We start from the raw sequence: 2,865 nt of genomic DNA, 5'->3' as shown, positions 1-2,865 counted from the left end.
TGTTAGACTGGTTTTGTCTACCTGTTGTTGGTAATTTAAGGTTATTAGACTGGTTTTGTCTACCTGTTGTTGGTAATTTAAGGTTATTAGACTGGTTTTGTCTACCTGTTGTTGGTAATTTAAGGTTATTAGACTGGTTTTGTCTACCTGTTGTTGGTAATTTAAGGATGTTAGATTGGTTTTGTCTACCTGTTGTTGGTAATTTAAGGTTGTTAGACTGGTTTTGTCTACCTGTTGTTGGGTGATTTAAGATTGTTAAACTGGTTTTGTCTACCTGTTGTTGGTAATTTAAGGTTGTTGGACTGGTTTTGTCTACCTGTTTTGGGGTGATTTAAGATTTTTCGACTGGTTTTGTCCACCTGTTTTTGGGAGATTTAAGATTGTTGGACTGGTTTTGCCTACCTGTTTTTGGGAGATTTAAGATTGTTGGACTGGTTTTGTCTACCTGTTGTTGGTGATTTAAGCTGTTGGACTGGCTTTGGCTGCCTTTTATTTGGTGATTGAAGGCTGTTGGACTGGTTTTGTCTACCTGTTGTTGGGTGATTTAAGGTTGTTGAACTGGTTTATCTTACCTGTTTTTGGGTGACTGAAGGTTGTTGGACTAGTTTCTTCCTGTAGTTTGGTGATTTGAAGTTGTCRGACTGGATTCATGAGCTGGCTGAATATTGATTTATAGTTTTTAAATTTGTTTGCTGGTTTTTCAGATTTCTACAAAGGGAAAACAGTTTTCAAACACTGGTTACCAGGGATGTGTTACCGTAACATCACTTTCCAGCTTATCTCCGAGGCCACCGTTTACCAGACTGCGCTGATCTCCCGCAGTGACATCACTCACGCACCTTTGCAGCACCGAACAGGTGAGACTAGACCCTCCCACTTCCTCACAGACTCTGATGGGTTCTCCTCAGAGCTCTTGCAGAACTTAGATATGATTGTGCTGTATGTTCTAGTCCTGGGTGAAGGCTTCCTAAAAGCTGGTGTTAGTTATTTTAGATGAAATACATTTTAATCCTGGGGTGACAGCTTATAGAAACTGATGTTACTTTTTGTTTAGCTAATAATACAAATGAGATGCTCAACCTCGCCTCTCACACCTACAGTTCCATACCCCCCTCTCAACGTCTCCCATAAGATCATCCACCTGAACCAGAGAGCAGCAGATGAGGTCCCAAACACGGAGGAGGGACAGCGGCCGTCCCGTCAGACTCGGGACATCCCACTGATGATGGAGGAGGAGCAACAGATGCAGGAGACCCAGGCTGGTGGAAAGAATGTCTCTGTAGAGGTGGTGACCACTCACATTCCCTTCAACACAACGTACAACACAACGTACAACACAACAGAAGGTGTAACTGATGATGGCCGCCACACTGAGGAGGCAGAGCCTCAGAGCTACTGGCTGGACCCAACAGAGAGGACTGGTGTTGACAGAGACGAGGAGTTCGTCAATGCAGTGGTTTCAGAGTACGAGGACTCAAGCGACCTGGGGTCAGCCATGAATGTGCCCTTTGAAGCCCCTGTGCTGCCCACCCGACTGCCCCCCATCCTGCTGGAGCTGCGCTGGCTCCCTCCCAGACCACCCGTTAGCTACGATGGCTTCAATGTCTACATCTACAGAGACGGTAAGGACCACCCACTCCCATGGTCCATTGCAGGCTCCGCCCACAGCTTCATCTCTCAACCAATAGAAATACAGAAAAAAAAACAATTGTAGTTACAGAGTTTGTAGCGTCAGCTTGTAATTACCAACAAGACATGAGCGCGTACAGAAACACTGATTTGTTTGAGCAGAAACTGGAGTGAAACTGGTTTGTTGGTCAGAAACGGGCAGTGGTGGGCAGCGCTAATTCAAATGTTAGCTCCGCCATAGGGTTGGACATAATCGTATCATGTGCAGTTAATCATCAGAAAAACATTAATCGATTATTTTTTTGGCACTTGACGATTAATACGATTAATGCCAGCAGGCAGACGGACTGGGAATCACTCCAGTCAGTCTGCTCGCTGCTCCTCTCCACTTCAAATATGATGAACATTAAAAAAACAGTTTTGTAACTTATTTACCTATCAACACAATTTAAAATTAGATTTATAGCCTGAAGCCTGTAATTTTAACACAATTTGGAACAGATTTTTACAAAGAGCAAATCTTTCCCATTAAACTGGTCATGTGACCAGGACATAAGATTGTCCAGGGACCTCAGGTGATTAATCGTCAAATTAATCATTATTGGCTAAATACCACAATTAATCGTGATTAATTTTTTTGCCRATATTGCCCAACCCTACTCCGCAATTTCTAAAGCACTTATGAAAAAATTTACCGTAGATCCACAACTTCTAAACCACTTATGCAATAGAAATATTAGCGGGAGCTAATTTTAAACTGCAGGTTCAAATTGACACTTCCTAGCTGTCTACAACTCATGCACATTATTTGTACAATGCTGCCCCCTAGAGGTGTACGAACCCTTGTACAGCTCGTTTTACAACTGCTGATTGTCGGGATGTGATTTCCTCAAACAGAACTTTGGCTTCTGGTCTAAAAATTAAAAACTTGTTGAGGCTTTTTAGTTCRGCTGATTGTCTTTTTCTTTTGTTTGTCGTAGATTTTTCATTAAAGAAGCATCAATAAAATAATTTAAAAACTATTTATTGGAAAACTGAAGCAATGCATTCTGGGTATATCTGTGACGGGAAACGTAAAATAGATGTAAATGTGTCCAGAGTGTGAGATTCTCCTCAGATTGTCTCTCTGTGGGATCAGACATGAGTTTTACATGCAGGAAAATTATACATTCAATGGAGAATGAGGGAGAAAACTGTCAGTGGGGTGTAAAAGGTGTGTGTGGGTGCACATGAGGC

At 42.2% G+C, this 2,865-nt stretch overlaps 1 protein-coding gene across 1 annotated transcript in view; it reads left to right on the top strand.

Annotated features, from left to right (window-relative positions):
- Positions 1–2,865, top strand: part of ptpro (protein tyrosine phosphatase receptor type O) — a gene marked incomplete at its 5' end in the record, with an annotated part of 39,051 nt that overhangs the window by 3,014 nt on the left and 33,172 nt on the right. Inside the window, 2 exon segments of the mRNA XM_014020731.1 lie at positions 705–857; positions 1,101–1,622. Coding sequence (XP_013876185.1) covers positions 705–857; positions 1,101–1,622 — 675 coding nt within the window.

This window comes from Austrofundulus limnaeus, unplaced genomic scaffold, assembly GCF_001266775.1.
Source record: "Austrofundulus limnaeus strain Quisiro unplaced genomic scaffold, Austrofundulus_limnaeus-1.0 Scaffold264, whole genome shotgun sequence".
Lineage (NCBI taxonomy): Eukaryota > Metazoa > Chordata > Actinopteri > Cyprinodontiformes > Rivulidae > Austrofundulus > Austrofundulus limnaeus.
Note: the sequence above shows the minus strand (reverse complement) of the source record. Positions and strands in the feature narration are given on the sequence as shown.